Below are 25,617 nucleotides of genomic sequence, written 5' to 3'. Positions count from 1 at the left end.
TGGGGTGTTCATTTCATAACATGGGAGAGAACTTATTCTGCCCAATGAGATGTCTCATTGTAAGTGCCTCCTATTACATTGAATTTTCCATGACAAAATCTTCTATATGAATTCTCAAAACACAACTGCCAATCAGATTCTAAAGAATATTCCCATTCTAATTCTTAAAGTAACAAGTAAGGGGACAGGAAAATGATGAAAGTACTATATTATAGTTAAAAAACTTGCCTCTTGTACCCATGGCCTTGGGGTAGGGGGTTACAGTTCAAGAACAGATTCCTGAGTAGGGATTAGTAAACTGTTCTTGAGACATAAACCTGGCCAAATAGAAGTCTGGCAGTAGGTTGCAGATCTAGAGCTGACTCAGAGACAGGGACAAAACTTTTTTCTTTAAAGATAATGATTTGAACAAAAGCCCTATTATTGTTGAGATACATCATGTGTGGTTTGAAAGAACATAACTTCAAGCTGAAATTAATTTTTAATTCACTTTAATGCTGACTTCATTCCTTCTGTGGGAATGAAGGGTCCAGAACCCCCAAGATGCAAATAAACAAAACTCTGATGCTAACTTAACAAATTTAGAACAACTTGACTCCTCGAACTCGCTAATAATGTATTCACCATTTCTTTTGTTATTTGAGCTGCCAGATCCACATAAAGAGAAACAAATAATACGAACTTTTAGAATTGTTTGACGGGTTCAATTTCCTGTTTTGTTTTTTAAGGAAGGAGGGAACTCACAAATCTTCCCAATCATCAAAGGAGTCTCGGATGCTTGCCTCTAAATTCCTTTACCTAGTGTGACAATAAATAGCTTTTTGGGAAAAAAAAATCCTAGAATAAATATTTGAACTCCTGTCTTTTTAAAGTAGAACTATAGAGCCTTTTGATTATAATCAGCCTTTTGATATAATGTAATTTTAAAAACTACATTTTGTTTGTTTGTTTGTTTCTAGATCCACAGATCTCAGGCAAGAGGGCTGTCTGCCTCCTCTAACATTGCATCTTTCAGCTCCTACCTTCTCAGCCATCCTGCTCCAAAAATAGCCTATTATTACATCTTTTGAGTAGCTGCTTTATTCTAACATGTGAATGTTAAGTTTACTTTTTCTGTTTTACATTTGAAAAATAAAAAGATGCTTATGTCTCACACTAAATTTGTCTCAATGTTTCCACAATTTTGGGTGATATGAATGTGCTTGTTCTAGGTTATCTTCCATACATGAATAAAAAGTATTCTTTTCACATAATAGAATCAGAATCTGAGGCCTAGGAAAGGAAAGTGACTTTCCTGAAACTGAACCATGAGTCAGTCTCTGAAATAAAATCATATCATCTCGGAGGGGGAGAGTATAACTCCGTGGTAGAGCGCGTGCTTAGCATGTACAAGGTCCTGAGTTCAATCGCTAGTACCTCCATTAAAAAATTATTTAATACATAAATAAACCTTAAAAATCATATCATCTTAACTCATAGAAGTAAATTTCAAAATTTCACTTCTCTGTCATAAGAAAGGATGAAAAATCTTTTAAATGTATTGTGTTCATCTTTCGTAAGGTTATCTACTTTCTCAATCAGCAAGAGTCTTTGACTGACTGGAAAGGCAACAAAAACAGCCTATTCTGCTGTGATGAATGAAATGAGATGTTGGGTTTACATAGGTTTCTCCTCCATGATCTACTTAAAGATTAGAAGGTGAACCCTAGAGCCACAATCTACCATATAGGAGAAGTGCCAACTTAGGTCAAGAATCAAAAATTTTTTCCCTACAGCTTTTGGGTTTCATAAAGGCTTACATGCTGGAAGAGTCTGAATTACAGACTATCTCAGTTGCCCCTAGCTCTCTATGGACAACTCTGAACTACGTAACAGTGCTGGTTTCATCTAAGTGTAGACAGTGGAGAGAACATGCTTGCAGACTTTCAGCTCTACCTTCTCTGTTTGTCTTTGAAACTTAGAAGTTCTAACATACTCCAAGGAATTAAAATGTCTTTTAATAATCAACAGAACGCTTCACATGTTTCATTTCATAAAATGATGACTATTGCTTATCTTTCATCTTTTCTTTTTCAATTTAAAATAGAGAGGCCCAGAAGATTCACAGGCAGCTGAAATTCCTATAGGCAGTATGACTGCCCCCAACAGAAAATGCATCAATTAAAGAAAGTAAAATATTAAATATAGAAAGTGTCATGTAAAAAAGTTATACCTGCTTTAATGTAAATACGTCAAAATCATCTAAATTTCATTTTGAGTATGTATTTCATTATTAAAACCTTGGCAATAATTTTTTTTAAATTGAGGTATAGTCAGTTTACAGTGTTGTGTCATTTTCTGTATACAGCATAGTCCTTCAAAAAAATTTTAATAATGACCCAATCCTATGAGTCTTTTAAACATATTACACATTAATATCAACTTTATTCTTTAAAAATGTTTTCCTCAGTTGCTTAGAACTGATCCTCTGGAAACTTCAATTAGCATGCATACCTATGTGGTTATCAAGGCTCCTTTAAAATCCTGCTTATTTGAGCCTTTCCCTTCCTACGAAGTCTGGAGACATAATTGGGTTTTTTGTTTTATATCACATCTACTGATAATTCATCACAAATGTCTGTCTCATTTGAGATACTGTCATTAAGATGGTAGAGTTCAAAACAGTGATTTCTCATTACTTACATCTTATTCTGTAACTCATTTGTTTGTATAATTTGCATCCAACCATTTTCTTTCTACCATTTCCACTATTTTTGAATTTAATCTACCAATTGTGGATAGAACTTTATTCCCTTTTACTTATGTTTCTGAATAACTCTTAGAATTTTTTTTAAAGGTCTGTTTTGATTTTTATCAGTTGCTCCTGAATCTTTGCTCCATTTTTCTCACCAGTATTAACCTTTTGTGAACACCCTCTCAATGTTTTGATATTAAGCAGTCATGATTAGTTATCCCCATTCTACCATAAGTTAGTTACCTCATAAGAAAAATAGCTATTTATTGAGTACTTATTATATGCCACGTACAATGCTAAACACATGAAATGGATTATCTCATTTAATCCTCTTGCAACTTAATGAAGTAAGAATAATTAATAACTAAATTATACAAATGAAGAGACTGATCCTTAGGGAGGGTAGGTCACTGCTCTGGATTACATAGCTAGTAAGTTCTAGCATTGAGGATCTGAGGAATGCTACTGTGCCAACCGTTTCCTTGTGATCTCCATTCATGCATGCATCCATATGTTTTTTCACATTGTTTCATTCATTCAAGAAATGTCTGAAGATGTTTCAGGCACTGTGTATGCACTGGGGGATAAAAATAGGAATGATCCTTATGCCTAGTTTGCAATGTGGTTGAGGATGTAAATGCTAGTAAGCACAAACACAATTGTAACAATCACGATTCTGAATGTGTTCGATGTATTAGCTCCTGTAATTTATTTATTTGATTCAAAATATGTAATTACAGAGTCCATCCAACTCTGCTCTCAGAGCGTTGTTAGTAATATCTTTCCTTATAAATCTTTAGTTCCAGGAGACATTTTAGAATGTCTGGCACCTAAAAGGTATATAATAGACACCTCTTTGTTTTGGGAAGAAAGGAAGAGGAGAGAAGGCTATGCCTAGTCAAATTAGGAGCAGACAGCAGTTGCTCCATCAGGGAGTAAGGATGGTCTGACTCAAATATTTTGTGGACCTCATATCTTTCCACTTCACATATCAAGCTCGCCATAGAGAATGAACAGTGAACACATCCAAATTTGATTACTCAACTGCCCTTTTGCTGGGGACATATTGAATTAGCTTCAAATACTTGATTACTCGTTTCATATTACCTCATTGATGGAACTCAGCTTGTGTTTCAAAGACAGGATGTGAAAATTCTATCCACAGTCTGATTTAAATAAACAAAAAGCAACATGATACAGGTCCAGTGTACATATCACCATGGAAAACCTCTAATAGGTCAGAAATGTGGAACTCAATATGACTGCCAGGTACCGAAGGAAAGGTAAAATATAATCAGTAATTCAGTAATGAATACATTGATTTGCCAGTGAATGCTTATCTTATTTTCCACTGAAAAATGTTGAAATTATCTTAAACAATGTGCACAATGTGTTCCCAGTAGCTTATATGCAAATATGTATATTTGCTTTGTGGCTTGGTACATGTCCATGACGTGACATTTAGAAACCCACAATCAGAGATAATAAAATAACAGACAACCAAAGTAGGCCATGCTGGGTTTTGGCAGAGTATAAACTGGGTAAAGATTTTCCCATTTGAATATATGCTATTCATATCAAAGCTGTACGTAAGCATGTGGATAGCACAATTTATTTGTATGCTGAAATGCTGTCAAATGAATTACTTTAAATTATTTTACTTTGTTTTATTTTCACAAAGAAGAATTTTACTTCTGAAAGTCAGCAGGAATAGCCATGTGACCCGTTTGCGTTATTAGGCTCTGAGAGCTTCCAGGCAATGCCAATAAGCACTCCCTGAATTCAATCATTTGATATTTGTTCTGTATTTTTATGACTGTTGCCTAACATCGCATTTTTAATAAAGGACAAAATGGACCAGGAAACCACAAGAAGGATAGAAGTAGGTCTCACAGTGATGGTTGTAAAGAAAGCAAGATTTTTAGAAGTAAAATGCCTGGAGTATCTTTGCAACACCATCAGTAGAGTTATTTCCTGGCTGGTAGTCTGGGTTATATCTGCTGTTTACTGAAGTGACTTATTTCACTGTGGGATATGCAATAAGTCAAATCATATTCCCCCAATAAAATAAGAACCCGATTATAATGCAGTCCCTCTGCAATCAGGCCATGGAACAGAAACCAGAAGGTAACCTCTTCTTATTTTTATTGAAAGTAGAGTTATTAGAATATTGTGTGCCATTCTAACAGTAACAAGAGTGACCCCTCATACCTCTCACACAGTATACATATCAGTATACATCAACTGAGTGATTAATGAAGTTTTTAGACTATGGCAATTGATTTTAATGGCAATTCTTATCAAATAGTATACCTTGGTAGTTCAGTCAGAATGAGTGTTACCCTTGAAATACTTTTTGTATTTGTTAGAGATTCTGCTCCATAATTGGGTTATACTAATATACAACTTTAGTTTTTTGAAAACAGAAATTCTGTCCATTAAAAACTTAAACTCAATTACGATCTAATTATTTTACTAATGAAACCCATTATGGTCCTAATTTCTTTGGCTCTCTACTAATCAGATAATGTATATGATGTAATAGAATCACATGAAAACAGCTTATCTTTATTTTATTCAACTGCTAGTCAGTCTAGTACTGAAAATTATTTTTCAGAAATAATTTAGTCATTGTTCTAAAGCTAACTTCGGAATCAGAAGGGTTGGTAATGATTCTATCCTGGTCACATTTGGGGAGTGAACGAGGCACTGCGGGAAGGTCACTAGCACCAACTAGAAAAGGGAACCATCACAAAATGACAGGAGGTTGACATTTGACTCCAGCAGATTGACACGAGGGATATTCTGACTCCGAGGGGAAAGTTTTGGAAAGCAGACTCCATTTTAATGACATTCTGCAGGGAGGCTCTTAAATTATTTAAAAATTCTTTACCAAAGACGCATATGAAAAGGTCATTGGTGGTATTTTGGAAGGTCATAACAGTGTTATTTTTATTTCCTTCTTTTTGCACAACCGAACAAGTCGATAGAAAAGCAAATGCCCTAACTTATCTCATGATCAGTCAGGCCAGATAGAAAAACAGCAACCAAACATCCAAGTGTTCCATATTGGTTACCATATTTGCCTCTCTAGTCCTGACTTCTTTTGAAAGCTGAAACAAAGTGGTTACTTAATCTGATACAATTTTAGGATGTCGCAGATGGATGTGTTGAAGGATTCCATGAAGTATGCAGCACTCTGTTAATGCTTCTCACACTTTTATTTGGTTCTTTAGGCAAAACCATTAGCTTGTTAGCAGTAATGATCCTAGTTGGGGACAGCCTGCATAATTTTGCAGATGGCCTAGTAATAGGAGCGGCCTTCTCATCTTCATTGGAGTCGGGAGTGACCACAACAATTGCTATCTTGTGTCATGAAATTCCCCATGAAATGGGTAAGTCTGCCAGTAGGATCACTGTTTCCTGCTTGTTGAGAAAACTCATACTCTATTTCTAGCTATGGTTTACTAGGCTCCTTTTTCTACCACACAATTGAAAGATGAATACTTTCCGTTCATAATTTATTTAAACCATAAAAATCTGAGAGCTAGAAAAAAGAATTCCTGTACCTCAAGATAAAATTCAATGAAATTTTTTAAATGTTATTTCCTGGAACCAGAAGTGACTCTTTTTGAATTCTGGAGAATTCTATATGGGACAGAGTCATTTGGGGAAACCTCCTTTTAAAGAACTTCGGCAAAAACTTTAAAATCTGCATATTAAACTTGGGGGAAACATTCAAGAGGGAGTTTTATCCATTATGTCAGCAAACAGGCCAATGAGGTAAAATAACATTTAAATGAAAGCCAAACCATGGTTTCATCAACCTGATTTATACAGAATGTCTAAAGCGAAGCATGACATTGAAATGACAGGCGTGTGGTAGCAGATGGGTGTAAGACTCTTTTTCTGGATAATCTTAATAACCCATGTAATTCAGATCCTGCCTCCCAGGAACCAAGATGAGACAGGGTAGACATTTATGAACCAGGTCCAGAAAGAATAGAGGCTGGTCCCAGGCACATGTATGCCCTAGAAAGAGGGTTCTTGGTGGTCCATCTTTCTGCTCCCACTTTCATTAGCGGCTGGGACCACCCCTGACCTCTCATGTTCTGGGACTATTGTTCAGAGTCCTGTCACTGATCATCACTGACCCATTCCTCTCTGAGGAGTTTTTCCAGGGTTCTTCCTGAATCTGTTAAATATGACTTCCTCCTAGTCTGGGAGTCCTAGCATATGGTCCTATTTTTAGCTAGTATAATAAAAACCAGCTGGGGTGGGTGACACTCCATGGCAGGCCAGCAGAAATGTCTTAAGTCCTGTTCAAAGGATTAATTATGCAGTGGAACTAGGAAACTGAGTCCCCAGGCTGTCCCTTTGTTGAATTCCAGCCTCTTCTCAAATCCCAAAACTAAGAAAGGCTCTCAGATTAAAAGATCATGCTTCTTTGGGAGGAAAACTGTGGCGAGAATAAGGTCATTTTCCTATAACCATCGAGGCAGCAAAACATTTTCTAAAGGATAAATTTGTTTTCCTCACCAGCTTTTGCAGTGATTTAAGAATCTTATATTTAGTTGTTTTCTCTTTCCCTATAGCAGTTCCCACCTAAGCGAAAAAGAAAAGCCCATATAATGTTTACTACCTTGGGATTTTGCCTGGCAAGTTTGCAGGTAAAAAGATTTAGAAACCCCAGGGCAGCAAGGGCTTTATTTTGCATTTGTCTAAGTTAAAGATGTCACAGGACATTAGGAAGGAAAATATGTCACAGTTCTCTCTGTATATACTACCTTCAGGAGCAGTAAAAGGAATAAAACCCTTGAAATATCACTTCCAAAAGTATAATGAGATGGGCTATAAATCCTTGAGAAATATAGGAAAGTGTTTTATTAACTGATCGTTCAATTTTACTGAAATTTGAAACTAATAGCAAATGACTCTAGCAAAGGCATGATTAGTTAAATTAGAATTAAATTTTTCTTTTCCCTTAAATTTCAGGAGACTTTGCTGTGCTGTTAAGCTCTGGACTTCCTATTATTATCTCCATCTTGATAAATTTGTAAGTGCTCTAGCTGCCTTCATAGGACTGTACATTGGGCTCTCAGTCTCAATGGATCCATGTGTTCAAAACTGGATCTTAACAGTCACTGCTGGGATGTTCTTATACTTATCCTTGGTGGAAATGGTAAGCTTTGTGGCTTTTCTATTTTGTTTTTCCAAATGCAAAAAAAAAAAAAAAAAAAAGTGAAACAATGAAAAAGCCACAAAATGGAAGGATTGATGGGGAGAAGTAAAGAATATAGATAAGAACATAGAAAAGATTGAGTTAATATTCTGTGCAATCCAAGAAAGTAAGTGGTAGGCAGAAGGAACATAATTTGAGATACAGAAAATATTGACATTCTTTAAGTGAATTTAAGGGGAATGAACAAAACCTCTTATCAAAAAGTGACCATTAGTTCATTCTGCTCCAGCTTCGTATCTATATAAGATGACTATACTTCCCGCTGAAAAATGAAAAGTTCTGTTAAACAGCTAGCTATTTTGTTTATACTTTGGGAAACAGTTCAACTTGATGTGTCATTAAATAACTGGCTTAATTTATCAACCCTACTTTTTAAAATAATGATTTCATCTTTATTTAAGTTTTAATTGCCAAAGTGCTATTATACTGGCAAAATGAGAAAGATGATTATAGTACTGAGTCTCTAAAATTACAACATATCTTTCCTAAATAGGTCCTTGCTGATACCAATGGTTAACTCAATCATCATTTTTCATCCTTTATAATCTTATGAAGGAACCGAACCTGGGAAATTTCACTTTTTTATTCCCCCTCTTAAATTCTGGTCTCTGCAGGATAAACTAGTTTTTTAAAATCACTTTTTAGTAGACTTGTTGACAACTTACATGCTTTAAGGTGAATGTCATAATGATCTTCTTGTCTCATAGGCAGGAATAAGGCAAATAAAAATGGCAGAAGTTTACAGAAGAAATATTTAAGGCTTAAAATTGATAGAAAGTCAATCTGAACAGAAATAAAACATGTGATTATGTGTATCCTGGAGCAGAAAAGTCAAATAAATAATCTTGGAGGTCATATGTGGAGCTGGACCCTTGGGATGGACTAGTGATGTCACAGAATCCAGCTATTGTCCTAGAAAGAAGTAAAGAGAATATTTCATAAGGAAAAAAAAAATCTGGAAGCCAAGAACCCATGTGAATACAACCAGAACAGCACATCCCATAGGTAGAATTCAAGAAGGGGGCTCTTCAAGTAAACACCATCATTTTAAACCCTACTGTAAATGCTTCAGACTTTTCAGTTGTTTTTCTTAATTCTCATGAGATTCAAATATATGAGGTAAACACCAAAAGGGACTTCCATGTTTGAAAATGTTCTTATCTATTATTTATGATATTTGGGAAATTTCCTTACTTTGATAGTAAAGATAGTTTAAAAGTGAGGCAGATTCTGCCCATCTTTTCTGAACCCCAGTCCCCAATCTGTGATCAGTGTTACAGAATCTGGCTAGCCTTCTAGTTTGAGAAACCTGGATTTCTAGCCTTGGGTGACTTAAAAGTCACACTGTGACTCATCACTGAATGTTATAAGCTACCCTTTGTTTGAAAAGTCTGTATATCAGTCCTCAGGTTCACTCTTGAGCCTCCTGATTTTCAGCTTTCTATTTCTAATTTCTTTTCTCTTATGAGTCCATTGGGGGACAGTTGCTATATTCTTTTGAAGTTTAGTTTGTTTGTTTTTTTAACACAGTCTAGATTTTTCTTTAACTATGATGGGTGTGTATGAATATAGTCAATCCTTTCTCTTTGTTACAATGTCTACTCTCCTGAAATTGACCTGAGAAGATGATCAAGAACCATTTGTCTGGTAGAACCCTAAGCTAAACACATCGTTTTCCCCTCAGTGATCCTCCTCCTGATCTTGTAAGTAGAAAGAATTGCAAGAAAACAATGTGGCTGATATCCTATGAGTTTCCAACTAGAATAAATCCTGACCCTATTGCAAATTACTACTGGCCAGAGAAAAACCAGCATCCTGGCAAAAAGACAGGAAAGAAAGTACTCTGAGTTTCCTGGGGCGACTTCCTATAATCCAGGTCGCCTGCTCTCACGGCCTTTTGAGTAACTTCTAAACAAACACAGCTCTTACACACAGCAGCAAGTTTACCTGTTGTTGTGCTCTGGGGCTGTGCCAAAGAAAATACTTTTTTGTCATTTCAAGGGAGGAAAACAAGGTTTCAAGGCTCTGTACAACAGCAAAGAAAATAAATGACAGCAACTCAAGGGTAAGCAGGAACACTTCCATACACGAGCTGTTTACCCAACCCTGGAAATTTACCAGGCACCTTCTGAGTAAGGTTAATGTGAAAAGATTAGCTAGATTTTTGCCTTGCTTATTTGTTTCAAAGAAATTGGGTGTCCTGTTTGAACCTCTTAAAAGGAAAAGAACTAGGGACAAAAATGGGGCTATTAGCAATGATGCCAATGAAGCAGAAAGTCTTCACTAGGGAAGTTTTTCAGCCTAAATTCTCCAAAGCAGTATTGCCTTATCCAAGCACACCAACTCTCAAGTCTCACTGAATGGTTTCTAAAGAAGGTTAAGAGTGAATGCAGCTCTGGGTGGCCAGAGGAAATTCATTCTCTATTATAAACAGCGTATCCTAGACTGGGTTTCCCCCAAGCAGAGGCTAAGACAAAGGCGTGTGTGAAGTCAGTTCACTTGGGAGGTGAGCCCAGAGAGCAGGAGGGAAGGGCAGGTGGATTCAAATAGAGAAGAATAAAAAGTCAATAAAACAATGGCTTTTTATTAAGATGAACACTACTATGGGGCATCCACCATGTAGGTCCTTCTGAGGGGGCTTCTGTCCCCATTGTTCAAAGTTGGTCCCATAAGCATCACCTCCACACTTCAGGTTATGCATGCTTCAGGGCCAAGGGAGTGGCATGGCAGTCCCTTGCAATCACATGGAAAATTGCCCAGGACAAGAGAAAGAGGAATGTCATATGGGCCTGAAGCAAGGCTCTGTGCAAAACTAGTTAATGCTCTCTTGAAACTGGTCTCTGCAGCAGTAGCTTGTGTGAGACATGGGCTGAAAGAATATGAAATAGTACCCAGGTACTGTGCATTCACAGTTGACGCCACCCACCACTCAGATATGCTCATGGTCTCCTTTACATGTATGTTCCATCTATACCAAATTCCCTTCATGGTAGTAGCCAGCCAAACACGCCACAAAGACTTAATACAAAATACAAAGACTCTAAACCCTACTGGCCTTGAGGCAATATTTATTCATTATCTCTATCCTCCAACTCAATCTTGATTCACCTTACCTACCTTCGGCTGACCTAGATTTCTTTCCTAGTAGGGAGACTCAGGTCTTCACTGAGGTGTCTTCTTTGTCCTTGTCAGGCCATGTTTCCTGTGGTTGCCTGGTCACCATGGAAGCACCAAGACAGTCTCCAAGGAATTCTCAGGTTTCTAGATATGGTTCTTGCTTACTCTGTTGGCTACCAATCACCCTAACTCCTCTTGGTAACCAGTGACAATTACTCCCACCAGTATTTTGATTTTATTCTCTATTGGTTGATCCATTGGCATGGGGCACGCAAACGACCAGGTGGTAGTCATAACTTCAAGTTCAGTGGAAATACTCCCTGGTGTGTTCTCCTTAAGAACAGGATCTGTGATCTGATAGTGCTGAAGTTTGCAGGAATAGGAAGCACAAATTCCATAAATAGAAAAACTGGCCATGGTTGTACACTTCTTTTTTAAACAATTTTGTATTGATTTATGATCATTTTACAATGTTGTGTCAAATTCCAGTTTTCAGCACAATTTTTCAGTCATACATGGACATATACATACTCATTGTCACATTTTTTCCTCTGTGAGCTACCATAAGATTTTGTGTATATTTTGCTTCATGATTTCCTCTATTGTTTCTGCTCTTATTTCAATTATTTCCTTCCTTCTATTCACTTTGTTTTTAATTTTCCATTCATTTTCTGGTTTTATGAGGTAGAATGATGAATCGCTGATTTTAAATCTTTTCTTCTTTTCTAATATAAGCACTTAAAGCTGTAAATGTCACTCTAAGCACTGCTTTGCTGGATTTCATGTATTTTAATCTGTTCTGTTTTCCATATTCATCATTTTGAGATGTTTTGAAATTTCTCATGTAATCTTTTCTTATTTAACCCATGTCTTATATGGAAGTATGTTGTCTAACTTCTCAATATTGGTAACTTTAAAAAATATCTTTTAATGATTGATTTTAACTTAATTTTTGCATAGTCAAAGAATGTACTTTGTATTATTTTAGCCCTCTGAGCTATTTTGAGACTTGTTTTATGGCCTAGAATATGGTCTATCCTGGCAAATGGCCCCAGGTCTACTTGAAAAGTACATGAGTGCAGCAACTGTTGAGTGTGAGGTTCTGTGAAAGTCAATTAAGTCAGGTTGGTTGATAGTGTTATTTGTATTTTCAAATTCTGTACTGATTTTTTTCTCCACTAGTTCTGTTAATTATTGAGGGAGTGATTAAGGGAGTTAAAATACAGACCTATATTTACAGGTGTGCCTGTTTCTTTCTTAGTCCTATCAATTTTGCTTTCATGCATTTGAAGCTCTGTTGTTAGATGCATGCATACTTAGGGTTGTTATGTCTGCTTAATTGAGTTGATGCTTTTATTATGCTGAACAAGTCCTCTTTATCTCTGGTAAAACTCCTTGTCTTGAAGTCTCCTTTGCCTGATGTTAGTATGGTCACATCTTCTTTCCTGCTTACTGTTTGCACAGAGTATGGAAAGTAAGTCGTAGGGCTTTGTTAGAGTATTTGAAGTGTCACGTAACAGGAGAAGTGTCTGATATAATCAGCAATGTCTGTGATTAATATGTCAGTATCATTTATCTTTTTATCTATTTTCAGTAAATCTTATTTATAACAAAATCCTTTGGTTTACCATCTTTTTCATATTCCCATGAACAAAGATTTCATACTCCCTACAAAGATTTCATGGGATTTTTTTTCCCTATAGATATAATGGCCCTGCAAAAATATACATGTTCTAATATTGGGAACTAGTGAATATGTTATCTTACATGTCAAAAGAGACTATGCAGATGTGATTAAGGTTTAGGATCTGGAGATGGGCAGAATATCCTGGATTATCTGTGTAGCCCCAATCTAATCATCAGTTCTTAAAAATGGAAAGCCTTCCCCAGCTGTGGTCAGACAAAGATACGTGATGACAAGGGCAAGAGAGATTTGACATTGTTGAATTAGAAGTCAGAGGAAGGGGGCCAGGAGCCAAGGAATGCAAGCAGCCTCTAGAGGCTGGAAAAGACAAGGAAACAGATTCTCTCCTAAAGAATCCACAATGGAAAAACAACACATTGATTTTAGCCCAGTGAGACCCAGTTCCCACAGAACTGTAAGACAACAAATTTGTGTTGTTTTAAACCACCAGGTTAGTGGTGATTTTCTGAAAGTGGCCATGGAAAGCTGACCTAGCTCTGTGCTGCTAATGTTGGTTTAGGCAAGCTTCGGAGTGGAAGCAGCTGTGTAGAAGCATCTCACTCTGAGAATGGAAAATTTCCAGAACTGAGAAATCTAAAGGGTATCTCATATCCACCATCTCTCAAGTTCACAGAATCTCTCAAATAGGAAAAGACAAACCCTGGAAGTATTGTTTTTTTCAGCAGCTTGGATAAGAGAGACTTTATTTTTAATGATATGACTTACTATTTAAAGAATAAATTAATTCATTTTGAAGAGCATTAAGTAGGTTGCTCCAAGGAAAGGTTTATTTTAGATCTGAAACAAGTTTCAAACCTTTAGGCATTTTTCCTAAGGTTTTAAATCCTGCAAGACTGTTTCCATAGCAACAAGCCCATAGAAATCTCAAGGGGCCATTACTATGGCTATAACTGGAGATGTCCCTAGAATTGGAATAACTGGACCACTGCCCAGGATCCAATATGTTAATTGCACCCAATCTGATAGTGGAGGAATTGTAACTCAGAGAGGTAGTTGCAGGAGAAGGAACTGCCTACCAGTTCATTCCAAAACAAAATAAAACAAATTTCCAGGGCCCCCTCCATGTACATCAAGGCAAATTAGTTGAGAATATACCTTAATTTCCAGCCTCATTTCTCCACCAATCTTTTTTACTACATAGATCTCTGGGTTGCTTCCTCTTCACTCTGCACTTGTTTTATTTTGGGGGGGAAGATGATCTTATAAAACTTCTTTTCACTTGTGTAATAATGGGAGTGGAGACAGCAAGACTGAAGAGCAGTCACTCAGAGGAATTTGCTTACCTACCCGCTTCTGGGAAGCATCTTCTCCAGGCAGTACCACAGCCAGCCTTTCACCTGGAGCATTTTCCAATTTCCAACTAATCTTCTGTGTATGAAAGGCAGGGTAAAGAGTTTTTTGAATTTGAACTTAAGATCCGCTGCTTTGAAAATATACTCAAACACATAAAAATGAGGTCCACCTATTAAACCCACTCAATAAGTAGGATCATTATTATCCAGATGAAGGGCATCCATTGACTTCCCTAGAATTATTTTAGTTCAGTAAATAAGACAGCTTCAGGAAAGTGAATTGGGTAAAAAGAATATAAATTGTCAAGGGCCACCTTCCTAGCTAGTTTTCTCATCTTTTGAAAAATCTATAATATTAAGCTAAAATTGAATCCTACACATTTAAGATATTGATTCTACCCTCTGCTCCCCATAATTGTTTCTTTATCTTCCAACTTAGAGCATTGGATTGAGTCTTTCTTTCTTAGAGAAATCTAGATAAATCCAATGCAGTTCAGTCAATAATCTGTAATCACCAAGTTAACTCTGGTAAGTGAGTTCTTTATCCAAAACACTAGTGAGCTCTCCTTTCTTTGAAGTTTGGCAATAGCTAGGAGTAGTGCCCTTTAAACCATATCCATCCATAGAAAGGGGATAGTTTGTTTGAAAAGACATATAAAATAATCTTGATATGCATACTTGCTTTCAACAAATACTGTACTTGAAATCAATGAGTGTAACTGACATCATTTAAACAGTCTTTTGCTGTGAACAAAATGACAAGCATTTAAAAACTATTTCAGGCAGAAAAATGAATATAATTTAATATTCACAATTATTTCTTCACAAAAGCAAGAAGGGTGAATCATTCTTACCAACAATTTTGAAAGATTTCTATTCTCTTTCTGTGAAAATCAGTCAAACCCCACACTTTGATATTTTCTACTAAGAAAAATGATTAATAGGCCCAACTTTTTTTCATTTTTTATTGAAATATAATTAATTTTCAATGTTTCAGGCGTACAGTAAAGTGATTCAGTTATATATATATATATATATATATATATATATATATATATATATATATATATATATAATCTATTCTTTTTCAGATTTTTTCCATTATAAGTTATTACAAGATATTGAACATAGTTCCCTGTGCTATATAGTAGGACCTTGTTGGTTATCTATTTTATATATGTTAATCCCAAGCTCCCAATTTATCCCTCCCCTCACTTTCCCCTTTGGTAACCATAAATTTGTTTCCTATGTCTGTGAATATCTTTCTGTTTTGTAAAAAAGTTCATTGGTATCATCTTTCCAGATTCCATGTATAAGTGATATCATATGATATTTATCTTTTTCTATCTGACTTCACTTAGTATGAGAATCTCTAGGTCCATCCATGTTACTGCAAATGGCATTATTTCATTCCTTTTTATAACTGAGTAATACTCCATTGTATACATATACCACATCTTCTTTAACTATTCATCTGTCAATGGGCATTTAGGGTGTTTCCATGTCTTGGCTATTGTAAATAGTGCTGCTATGAACATTGGGGTGCACATATCTTTCCCAATTAGGATTTCTCAATGTCTGCCCAGGAGTGGGATTGCTTGATCATATGGTAACTCTATTTTTAGTTTTTTGAGAATCTCCATACTGTTTTTTATCACGGCTGCTCCAATTTACATTCCCACCAGTGAAGAAGGGTTCCCTTTTCTCTTCATTGTCTCCAGCATTTATTATATGTAGACTTTGATGATGGCTTTTCTGATTGGTGTGAGGTGATGTCTTATTGTAGTTTTGATTTGCATTTCTCTAAAAATAAGTGATTTTGAGCATCTTTTTCTGTGCCTGTTGGCCATCTGTATGTCTTCTTTGGAAATAGGCTAATATGCCCAACTTTGATGAATGCTGAGCCCTGTAATTTTAAAAAATTGACCACCAGAAATGTTTGTATCTTCTGCTGCTCATGTTTCTTTACTTCTAGCTAGTCTCTCAAACAATGTATGCACATGCATGCACACATACACGTGCACAAACACACATCTTCCAAAGTAATCCATTTCTTAGGAAATTACTATTGCTGGCTGATTATTCTCTTTGCTGAGCTATACAATTAAAAATTTGTCTAACTGAATCACTTCCCCTAAGGAAAATGGAGAAGTGAACTTTTAAAAAAAGTTAAAAGCAGGTTAACATCTTTGTCTCTCTGAATTGTGTGCAACAGTGATGTGGTCTTTGTCTTATAACTCAGTTTTCAAAAGAGAAATTTTCATCTATCTTCTGTTGCAAACTGTTTAGTGAATTCCCTTGGGATATCCTTGAGAAGGTAGAATCCTATAATATCCTGTATTGGAATATTTAACAAATGAAAATGGCTAATGCCATTTTTTTTTTAATAACCTTGAGATAAGCCTCCTGTTTTGTGATCTCAGATCCACTGAGAGCTTTGGTTCTTGCTTTCTTGCTTGATAAGGAAAGTTAAAACTGCTGTATTAAGTTATTTTATCAACATAGCCACTAATTTAAAAAGACCCAAATTCAAAACAGGGCTTATGTCAATGGGAACAAATCTCCGAGTTTCAGGATATTGTTGGGTCAACATAGTAATTTGTGTTGAGGGCACTGATTTACTTCATGAGGGCTCTGGCCTCATGAACTCATCTAATCCTAATTACATCCCAAAAGCCCTACCTCCTAATACCATCACATGTAGGGGTAGGGTTTCAACATATGGATTTTCAGGGCACAAAATCATTCACATTTATGCTCTGATACTTTGAGTCTTAAACATAACCCAGAACTTCGTGTTTCTCAGTACAAAGTGAGTGTAATGAATCCTTATTAAATGACATCTCTTCCTACTCTCTATTTTCTTAGATGTAATCTGAATGCTAAATATTGTAATACAATAAGCCAAACAGCTAAAGAATTAAGCAAAGCAAAGCTTTTGAAACCTTAGAGAGAGTGAGTGTGTGTGTGTGTGTGTTTATTGTGGTAAAGTATTCATAACATAAAATTTGCCATTTTAACTATTTTTAGGTGTACAGTTCAATGGCACAAATTACATTCACACTGTTGTGCACTCAACATCACCATCCATCTCCAGAACTTTTTTTTATCTTTTCAAACTGAAACTCCATGCTTATTAAATAATCACACCCCATTTTCCTCCTCCTCCAGCCCCTCTAACTACCGTTCTGCTTTCTGTCTCCACGACTCTGACTTCTGTAGGTACTCCACATTAGTGGGATCATGCAATATTTGTCTTTTTGTGACTGGCTTATTTCACTTCACACAATATCTTCAAGGCTCATCCATGTCATAGCATGTGTCAGGACTTCGTTTTTAGTGCTGAATAATATTCCATTGTGTATCACATTCTGTTTATCTACCAGTGGACACTTGGATTGCTTTCACCTTTTTGTCTATTGTGAATAATGCTGCTATGAACACGGGTGTATAAATATCTGCTGGAGTCTTTGCTTCAATTCTTCTGTGTATATATCCAGAAATGGAGTTGCTAATCATATAATAATTCTATTTTCAATTATTTGAGAAACTACTGTACCATTTTCCATAGTATCTGCACCATTTTACATCTCCACCAACAGTGCTGCAGAGTTTGTTTCTCCACATCCTCACTGACACTTGCTATTTTCTGTTATTTTGATAGTAGCAATCCTAACGGATGTGAAGTGATATCTCATCATGGTTTTCATTTGCATTATGAGGATTAGTGATGTTAAGCATCTTTTCCTGCACTTATTGGCCATTTGTATATCTTCTTTAGAAAAATAAACATGTCTGTTTAAGCCCTTTGCTCATTTTTTTTTTTATTGTGAGTTGTAGGAGTTCTTTATATGTTCTGGATATTAAGCCCTTGTCAGATATATGACTTGCAAATATTTTCTCCCATTCCATGGGTTGACTTTTCACTCTGTTCATAAAGTCCTTTGTTGCAGAAAAGTTTTAAAGTTTGATCAAGTCAAGTTTATGTATGTTTTCCCTTTGTCACCTGAGCTTTTTGTGACATACCCAAGAGATCACTACCAAATTCAATGTCATGAAGATTTCCCCTATGTTTCCTTCTAATTGTTTTATACTTTTAGTTCTTACATTTGTGTGATTCATTTAGAGTTAATTTTTGTATATGGTGTAACGTAACAGTCCAACTTAATTCTTTTGCTTGTGGATATCCAGTTTTCTCCATTTACTGAAAGGACTATTCTTGCCCTATTGAATTGTCTTGGCACTCTTGTTAAAAGTCAATTGCATGTGTATGTAAGAATTTATTTCTGGCCTCTATTGTATGCCACTGGTCTAAATGTCTGTCATTATAACAAGACCATATTCTTTTGATTATCATAGCTTTGTAGTAAATTTTGAAATCAGGGAGTGTGAGCCCTCCAGATTTGTTCTTTTTCAAGACTGTTTTTACTGTTTGGAGTCCCTTGAGATTTATATGAATTTTAGGATAGATTTTTCTATTTCTGCAAAAAAAAAAGTCATTAGGATTTTGATGAGGATTGCATCAAATCTGTAGATTACTTTACCTAGTAGTGATACTTTAATAATATTGTCTTCCTATCCATGAACATGGGATATCGGTCCCTTTATTTGTGCCTTTTTGGTTAAGATTATTCCTAAGTATTTTTTTTTTTGATACTATTGCAGATGGAGATATTTTCTTTTTTTATTTTTATTTTTCAATGGAAATATTTTCTTAACACTTCCTTTTCAGAGTGTTCATTGTTCGGATATAGAAACACAATTTTTTTTGTATCTTGATTTTGTATTTCATAACTTTGCTGAATTTTTCAATTGTATTTTAACATCCTCAGAGTTAAAAAAAAAATTAGTACTGGGTAACAAATTTTTGTCCATAAGGACATGTATTATAAGCAGTAATTTTTTTTAACATTTTTTATTGATTTATAATCATTTTACAATGTTGTGTCAAATTCCAGTGTTCAGCACAATTTTTCAGTTATTCATGGACATATACACACTCATTGTCACATTTTTTTCTCTGTGAGTTATCATAACATTTTGTGTATATTTCCCTGTGCTATACAGTGTAGTCTATTCTACAATTTTGAAATCCCAGTCTATCCCTTCCCACCCTCCACCCCCCTGGTAACCACAAGTCTGTATTCTCTGTCTGTGAGTCTATTTCTGTCCTTTATTTATGTTTTGTTTTTATTTGTTTGTTTGTTTCTTTTTGTTTTTGTTTTTTAGATTCCACATATGAGCGATCTCATATGGTATTTTTCTTTCTCTTTCTGGCTTACTTCACTTAGAATGACATTCTCCAGGAGCATCCATGTTGCTGCAAATGGCATTATGTTATCGGTTTTTATGGCTGAGTAGTATTCCATTGTATAAATATACTACATCTTCTTTATCCAGTCATCTGTTGATGGACATTTAGGCTGTTTCCATGTCTTGGCTATTGTAAATAGTGCTGCTATGAACACTGGGGTGCAGGTGTCTTTTTGCAGTAGGGTTCCTTCTGGATATATGCCCAGGAGCAGGATTCCTGGGTCATATGGTAAGTCTATTCCTAGTCTTTTGAGGAATCTCCACACTGTTTTCCATAGTGGCTGCACCAAACTGCATTCCCACCAGCAGTGTAGGAGGGTTCCCCTTTCTCCACAGCCTCTCCAGCATTTGTCATTTGTGGATTTTTGAATGACGGCCATTCTGACTGGTGTGAGGTGATACCTCATTGTAGTTTTGATTTGCATTTCTCTGATAGTTGGTGATATTGAGCATTTTTTCATGTGCCTATTGATCATTTCTTCCTTGGAGAATTGCTTGTTTAGGTCTTTTGCCCATTTTTGGATTGGGTTGTTTGTTTTTTTCTTATTAAGTCATATGGGCTGCTTATATATTCTGGAGATCAAGCCTTTGTCGGTTTCACTTGCAAAAATTTTCTCCCATTCCGTAGGTTTTCTTCTTGTTTTACTTCTGGTTTCCTTTGCTGTGCAGAAGCTTGTAAGTTTCATTAGGTCCCATTTGTTTATTCTTGCTTTTATTTCTTCTAGGAGAAAATTTTTGAGATGTATATCAGATAATGTTTTGCCTATGTTTTCCTCTAGGAGGTTTATTGTATCTTGTCTTATGTTTAAGTCTTTAATCCATTTTGAGTTGATTTTTGTATATGGTGTAAGGGAGTGTTCTAGCTTCATTGTTTTACATGCTGCTGTCCAGTTTTCCCAACACCATTTGCTGAAGAGACTGTCTTTATTCCAATGTATATTCTTGCCTCCTTTGTCAAAGATGAGTTGACCAAAAGTTTGTGGGTTCATTTCTGGGCTCTCTATTCTGTTCCATTGGTCTATATGTCTGTTTTGGTACCAATACCATGCTGTCTTGATGACTGTAGCTCTATAGTATTGTTTGAAGTCTGGGAGAGTTATTCCTCCAGCCTCTTTCTTTCTCTTCAGTAATGCTTTGGCAATTCTAGGTCTTTGAAGGTTCCATATGAATTTTATTATGATTTTTTCTAGTTCTGTGAAATATGTCCTGGGTAATTGGATAGGGATTGCATTAAATCTGTAGATTGCCTTGGGCAGTGTGACCATTTTGACAATATTGATTCTTCCAATCCAAAAGCATGGAATATCTTTCCATTTTTTAAAGTCTTCTTTAATTTCCTTCATCAATGGTTTATAGTTTTCTGTGTATAATTCTTTCACCTCCTTGGTTAGATTTATTCCCAGATATTTTATTACTTTGGGTGCTATTTTAAAGGGGATTGTTTCTTTACTTTCTTCTTCTGTTGATTTATCGTTAGTGTAAAGAAATGCAACTGATTTTTGAACGTTAATTTTGTAACCTGCTACCTTGCTGAATTCTTCAATCAGCTCTAGTAGCTTTTGTGTGGACCTTTTAGGGTTTTCTATATATAGTAACATGTCATCAGCATATAATGACACTTTTACCTCTACTTTTCCAATTTGGATCCCTTTTATTTCTTTCTCTTGCCTGATTGCTGTGGCTAGGACTTCCAGGACTATGTTGAATAGGAGTGGTGATAGTGGGCATCCTTGTCTTGTCCCAGATTTTAGTGGGAAGCTTTTGAGTTTTTCACCGTTGAGTACTATGCTGGCTGTAGGTTTGTCGTATATAGCTTTTATTATGTTGAGATATGTTCCCTCTATGCCCACTTTGGCGAGAGTTTTTATCATAAATGGGTGTTGAATTTTATCAAATGCTTTTTCTGCATTGATTGAGGTGATCATGTGGTTTTTGTCCTTTCTCTTGTTGATGTGATGTATTACACTGATTGATTTGTGTATGTTGAACCAGCCTTGTGTCCCTGGGATGAACCCCACTTGGTCATGATGTATAATCTTTTTTATGTGTTGTTGGATTCTATTTGCTAAAATTTTGGTGAGGATTTTGGCGTCTATGTTCATCAGTGATATTGGCCTATAATTCTCTTTTTTTGTAGTGTCTTTGCCTGGTTTTGTTATCAGGGTGATGGTGGCTTCATAGAATGAGTTTGGGAGTAATCCCTCCTTTTCAATCGTCTGGAAGAGTTTGAGAAGGACTGGTATGAGTTCTTCTTTGTATGTTTGGTCGAATTCCCCGGTGAAGCCGTCCGGTCCTGGACTTTTATTTGTAGGGAGGTTTTTAATTGCTATTTCTATTTCCTTTCTAGTGATCGGATTGTTCAAGTGTTCAGATTCTTCTTGATTCAGTTTTGGTGGACAGTATGTTTCCAGAAACTTGTCCATCTCCTCTAGGTTATCCAGTTTGGTTCCATATAGTTTTTCATAATATTCTTGTATGATATTCTGTATTTCTATTTTGTTTGTTGTAATTTCTTCATTTTCCTTTCTTATTTTGCTAATTTGTACTCTCTCTTTTTTCTTCTTTGTGAGTTTGGCCAGAGGTTTGTCGATTTTATTTACTTTTTCAAAAAACCAGCTTTTGGTTTGGTTGATTTTTTCTATGGTCTTGTTAATCTCTATTGTATTTAATTCCTCTCTGATCTTTATTATTTCCTTCCTTCTGCTGCTTTTTGGGGCTTTTTGTTCTTCTTTTTCTAATTCACTCAGGTGGTGGGTTAAATTGTTTATTTGAGATTGTTCTTCTTTTTTGAGGAAGGCCTCTATCGCTATAAACTTCCCTCTTAGCACTGCCTTTGCTGTGTCCCATAGGTTTTGAGTGGTTGTGCTTTCATTATCACTTGTCTCAAGGTATTTTTTAATTTCAGCTTTGATTTCCTCATTGATCCATTGTTTTTTCAATAACATATTGTTTAATCTCCATGCTTTCCTTTTTTTCTCCTTTGTTTCTCTGTTGTTGATTTCCAGTTTCATGGCATTGTGGTCAGTAAAGATGCTTGAGATAATTTCTATCTTCTTAAAATTGTTGAGGTTTCTTTTGTGCCCAAGTACATGATCGATCCTGGAAAATGTTCCATGTGCACTTGAAAAGAATGTATATCCTATTTTTGGGGGGTGTAATGCTCTGAAAATATCCACCAAATCTAGTTTTTCTATTGTAGTATTTAATTTCTCTGTTGCCTTGTTTATTTTCTGTCTGGAAGATCTGTCTAGTGATGTTAATGCAGTGTTAAAATCTCCAACTATGATTGTATTCCCATCAATATCCCCCTTTATCTCTGTTAGTAATTCTTGTATGTACTTAGGTGCTCCTATATTGGGTGCATATATATTAACGAGTGTAATATCCTCATCATGTATCACTCCTTTAATCATTATAAAATGTCCTTCTTTATCTTTCTTTATGGCCTTTGTTTTAAAGTCTACTTTGTCTGAAATCAGTACTGCAACACCTGCTTTTTTGGCTTTTCCATTTGCATGGAATATCCTTTTCCATCCTTTCACTCTCAATCTATATGTGTCCTTCTCCCTAAAGTGGGTCTCTTGTATGCAGCATATTGAAGGTTCTTGCTTTATTATCCAGTCTGCCACTCTGTGTCTTTTGACTGGAGCATTTAGTCCATTAACATTTACAGTAATTAATGATAGATGTGTGTTTATTGCCATTTTGAACTTATTTTTGCAGTTGAATTGGTATATCCTCTTTGTTCCTTTCTTCTTCCTTTTGTGGTTTGGTAATTTTCCTTTGTATTATCATGGATTTTATTTAATTTTTGTGACTCCTTTGTAAATTTTTGGCTTGTGGTTACCCTTTTTTGTAAATCTATCAACCCATTACTATAACTGTTTTTATTAAACTGATAGTAACATGATCTCAAGCCCATCCTACTGTTAAAAAAAATTAAAAAAGAAAGAAAAAATATTCTGTATTTCCCTGCCTCCCTCTCCCACTCTCAGTGATTTGTATGTCTTCTTTTATAATTTCATGTTTACTTTATTTGTAATTCATGAGTTATCACCTTTCCAGTTGTGTGTTTCTCATTTCTGTAGCATCCTGCTGCTTTTCTATTTAGAATAGCCCTTTCAATATTTCTTTTAGCATGGGTTTAGTGTTGCTAAACTCCTGCAGCTTTTTTTTTTGTCTGTGAAACTCTTTATTTCTCCTTCTATCCTCAAGGATAGCCTTGCTGGATAAAGGATCCTAGGCTGCATCTTTTTTTCATTCAGGGCTTTGAATATATCTTGCCACTCCCTTCTGGCCTGTAGTGTTTGTGTAGAGAAATCAGCTGAGAGCCTTATGGGGGTTCCCTTGTAACTTGCTCTTTGCTTTTCTCTTGCTGCCTTTAGAATCATTTCTTTATCCTTGACTCTGGCCATCTTGATTATGATATGTCTTGGTGTGGGTCTATTTGGGTTCTTCCTGTTTGGGACCCTCTGAGCTTCCTGTACTTGGATATCTGATTCCTTCTTTAAGTTTGGGAAGTTTTCAGTCATGATTTCTTCAAAAACCTTTTCAATCCCCTTTGATCTTTCTTCTCCTTCTGGGACCCCTATTATGCGAAGATTGGGACGCTTTATATTATCCCATAGGTCCCTTATGCTATTTTCATTATTTTTTATTTGCTTCTCTTGTAGTTCTTCTGAATGGGTGCTTTCTATTGCCCTGTCTTCTAGATCACTAATTCGTTCCTCTGCATTATCTAGTCGGCTTTGCACAGCTATTAGATCATTCCTCATCTCTGTCAATGAGTTTACCCATTCTACTTGGCTCTTCTTTATAGCTTCAATTTCATTTTTGACATATTTTATATCTCTAAGCACTATCTCTTTTAATTCCTTCAGCAATTCGATCACTCCTTTTTTGAGATCTTGATCTAGTAGGCTATCGATGTCTATTTCGTTGATCTTTCTTTCAGGGGATTTCTCTTGTTCTTTTAATTGGGAAAGGTTTTTCTGCTTCTTCATCTTGCTGATACCTCTTTGGCACTGTGGTTTATGGAGTATCAGTTGTTTATTTTGGTCCTTAAGGATTTTATCTATCTGATGCCTATTTAGGAATAGAACTTAGGAAAAAAAGAAAAAAAAATAAGAGAGAGAGAGAAAGAATTTTAAAAGAAGGGACAAAGAGGGTTTGAAAACAGTGTATAATGAATAATAGAAGAGTGAGTTGAAGCAGAGTATTAATCGGGTTGAGATGTCCTTTTGAAACCTTTACCAAAAAAGGGGGGGGAGATGAATAGATGTATTTGAAACCTGTGTCTAATCAATAGCAGGACATCAAAACCCAAGAGGAATAGAAATGAATTAAGAAGTAAAGATTAAGAGAGTAATAGAAAATAGAACAGGTAAAAACAGATTTAAAAAAAAAAGGGGGGGGGGTTGTCAGTGTTCTCCTGGAGTCTGTGTGCTTTTAATGTGAAGTCTTTCTGTCTTCGTCCTGTTTTGGAAGCTCAGCTTGCCGTTTTCAGAGGCCCTCCGTTGGCGCCCTCTTCTGTGCTGCTCCCAGCACCTGTCAGCAAGCAGATCGCGCCTCCTCCTAACACTGGGTCAGGTACAGCTCTCTGCTGTGGGTGGGCGGGTCGCTGCCCCTCCGGATGCCGCAGTCAGATGTTGCAGACTGGCCGGGTAGGAGGGCGGGTCGTGCCCCCTCCCAGCACCTCGGTCAGGGGCTGTGTTCCTGCCCGAAAGGCGGGGGGGGGGGGGGGGGGGGGGGGCGCTCTCCCTCTACCTGCTCCGCCGGTAGTTCCGCTCTCTGTGCGGCTGCGTGCTCCGCCCTGGTCGGCGCTCCGCGGGTGGGCTCGGGAAGACCGAGGGACAGCCCTGTCCCTGCTCCGAGCCAGAACCCAGCTCCTTGTTTGTCTTTGTGGAGCAAGTTCTCTGAGGGACCAGGATGGAAGGATCCTATCTGCCCCGGGCTGCAGGTCAGTCTCAGTCTGGCCTTTGAGGCTGCTAAGCCCTTCGGTGCGGATGCAGGTTTCGCCCCCGCCCCCGCCTGAGTGCTCAGCGCGGAGGATATGGCGGCTGTGCCTGAGCACCGCCTCTCTTCCCCCAAAAACTTTCCGCGGGTTTTCAGAGATGGGGGTGTGCACCCTTCCCCCGAGAGCACATCAACCTTGCTGTTTTATGGAGGGCCCAGGTTGTTCTGCCCTGTGCACCCACAGCCACGGCGCACAGCC

At 36.6% G+C, this 25,617-nt stretch overlaps 1 protein-coding gene across 1 annotated transcript in view; it reads left to right on the top strand.

Moving 5' to 3' along the window:
• The window catches only part of SLC39A12 (solute carrier family 39 member 12), a 63,786-nt gene that overhangs the window by 24,873 nt on the left and 13,296 nt on the right, over nucleotides 1-25,617 (top strand). The window contains 4 exon segments of the mRNA XM_010967955.3: nucleotides 2,087-2,153; nucleotides 5,971-6,129; nucleotides 7,730-7,783; nucleotides 7,786-7,916. Of these exon segments, the coding sequence (XP_010966257.1) occupies nucleotides 2,087-2,153; nucleotides 5,971-6,129; nucleotides 7,730-7,783; nucleotides 7,786-7,916 (411 nt within the window).

Source organism: Camelus bactrianus, chromosome 35, assembly GCF_048773025.1.
Source record: "Camelus bactrianus isolate YW-2024 breed Bactrian camel chromosome 35, ASM4877302v1, whole genome shotgun sequence".
NCBI lineage: Eukaryota > Metazoa > Chordata > Mammalia > Artiodactyla > Camelidae > Camelus > Camelus bactrianus.
Note: the sequence above shows the minus strand (reverse complement) of the source record. Positions and strands in the feature narration are given on the sequence as shown.